The sequence below is a fragment of the Hippocampus comes genome, unplaced genomic scaffold, assembly GCF_001891065.2.
Source record: "Hippocampus comes isolate QL1 unplaced genomic scaffold, H_comes_QL1_v1.1 scaffold261, whole genome shotgun sequence".
NCBI lineage: Eukaryota > Metazoa > Chordata > Actinopteri > Syngnathiformes > Syngnathidae > Hippocampus > Hippocampus comes.
In genome coordinates this window covers 3,577,784-3,580,289 of record NW_017805824.1, presented here as the reverse complement: position 1 = coordinate 3,580,289, position 2,506 = coordinate 3,577,784, and the positions used below count along the sequence as shown (strand labels likewise).

The window sequence follows — 2,506 nt, the reverse complement described above, 5'->3', positions numbered from 1 at the left end:
AGGAGTTGGGGCCCAGCCATGCTCCCATTGGCTGGAATACGCTACGCGTCCGACGCGTCATTGAGGCATGCTCGCTTTATTACGTGACGTCATACAAGCAAGGCATGATGAAGGTAAAAGGTTCACACCCCCCTGTTCAAATGGCAGGTTTTTGTGATATTAAAAAAGGGACGAATTTAAATATGTTTGAACTTTTCCACTATTATTAACGCACCTGGGGCAAGTAAAAGTGAACTTGGAGTTCAAAATGAACCAAGCACATTCAAACTCATGCTAAAGTTCAGTTGTTCTTGGAGGCTTTTCCACTGGGAATAGATACTTTATTCACTCATTGTGTAAATCCATAGAAAACTAAAACTCCATTTAAAAACACTTGGAGCTAGTAGAAAGGCTGCCACTTGTGATCAACATTGAATGATGTCTGGCAAAGCCTTTTTTCGATATCCTTGATATCCTATTTAAGTTCCATGTACTAAGAAATTCTTTGGCCGAACACCTAAAACAAGTCAGTATCAAACAATGCTGAAACAGCTTTGCAGCAAGCCATGTGAACATTTATTTGATATCCGACTACAGTGCTTGCTCACTGAATGGTGAACGAAAACTACTGCATTGTAAATAATGATCAAACAACTTGCCATAACGCCATTTGACCATTTCTCTGATATTGAACTGTCCTACCGGTGAGAACAAGGACTATACTAGCACATGAACTTAAATCTCTATAGCATTTATTTGATGCTTGTTATACTGTATCTATCTTAAATGGTAAATAGCCTTTCACTTGTTTTGCGCTTTTTCACCAACAAGGCACTCAAAGCCCTTCACGCCGACTTGTCATTCACTTCCCGATGATGCAGTAACAGGAGCAACTGAGCGTTCAGTATCTTATTCAAGGACACATCGACATGGTCACAAGAGCTGGGGATTGAACCCAGAACCTCTGGGTTGCGAGACAGCCACTTTCCACTGAGTCATATCGTCCATCTTAAAATCCACGTGCTACCTATTAGTCCTTATTGGTAGGACAACTACATGCTACAATTAAGACAAAACTGTGCACTAGTTGACAACTGTGTGCTACGAGTACGACTAGCGGAATGTTAAAACCATTTGTAGTACTGGTAGCATGCAAATGTACTGTTCGCGAGGACAAAGAGCATAAAGTACATGGACCTTCAACTCAATATCGAATAAATGCCCGATGGAGGTATATTTGTCATATCAAATTATAAACCTAACAATGCCCCAAGGGCTTTTCATAGCTAGGTTCTGTTGTCATGATGAAAATACTCCATTTCCAAGTTCAATCTATTAAGTGCTGACAGGTGTTTATTACCAAGAGGCAACAGTATACATTAAAATACTGTGTTTGTCTTCTCATACACATTTGTACAACCAATATATCTGCACATGGAAGGATCTGCCAATCTGGTATATGAAAAACAACAGTGTCAGTGATTTCCTCTTGTCAGGACAAAACAACACATTCTCGGGGCTCTTCTTGAAAATCGGTGGCGTTTTTCAAAACGTGTGGCGTCTCGCTCATCTCCGAAGCACGGAAGCATACTTGCTGGATGTATTCAAACATGCCATTTTCCTTGTCTCTTGATTTTTTGTTGGCATCATGTGAGCTTGCTCACAATGGCCTGGTTGAGAGAGTTCAGCTGATTAGTCCATTTGTCTAAAGCTGTGTAGCGAGCCCCTCCCCTTTTCTGGTAGTCGAGTTCTAGTAGCTGGTTGACTTGGTCGATTCGCCCGTGGATTGTGCTGAGAACGACACAAACACATGTTAAGGAACGGCTATATGCCGCAGAAAAATGCATTCATCAAGAAATCAGTCAGGTCAGACTCTTTCACTTTGAGATACGTTCGACAGCAAAAGTCAACACACCCCCATTCAAAATGCCAGGTTTTTGTGACATGATCAATGAGCCCAAGATAAATCCTTTCAGAACTTTCTGTTTACAATGCGAGCCTCTTCTTGGGAAGAGCAGCATCATGCTTGCATGGAGGAGACAGCATCATGCTTAGGGTAGGCCTGTTTTTCTTCAGCTGGAAGTGGGGCCTTTGTCAATCAAGGTCGAGGAATAATGAACAGTTCTGTCAAAAATTTGTAAAGTGATCTGAAGAGGGCAGGGCACAGGAGATGCCCTCGCAATGTGACAAATTTGAATCGTTTTTGCAAAATAAAAGTCGGTAAATGTTGTCACATCCAAAAGTGCCACACTGATACACTGCTACTGAAAAAGATTTGAGTGCTGTCACAAAAGGCATCTTTTTTTTCATTTCATCAAACAAATGGCATTTAAATACCGGTAGTCTAGAGCAGGGGTGTCAAACATACGGCCCGCGGGCCGGAACCGGCCCGCAAGGAGGTTCAATCAGGCCCGCAGGATAATTTAAAAGTGAAAAAAAATGCATAAAAGACACAGAATTAATATTTTTAATAAGGTGCAATTCATTGAGTATCCGCAAGGGGACACTGTTTTGATCAGAGAAAAAG

At 41.5% G+C, this 2,506-nt stretch overlaps 1 protein-coding gene across 2 annotated transcripts in view; it reads right to left on the bottom strand.

The window, feature by feature from the left end:
* Nucleotides 1–1,305: 1,305 nt before the first annotated feature.
* cops2 (COP9 signalosome subunit 2) overlaps nucleotides 1,306–2,506 on the bottom strand; it is a 9,262-nt gene continuing 8,061 nt past the window's right edge. For both annotated transcript variants that reach the window (XM_019886973.1, XM_019886974.1), the window contains exon 13: nucleotides 1,306–1,770. In XM_019886973.1, the coding sequence (XP_019742532.1) occupies nucleotides 1,626–1,770 (145 nt within the window). In that variant the 3' untranslated portion in view covers nucleotides 1,306–1,625. The remainder of the gene's footprint in view (nucleotides 1,771–2,506) is intronic.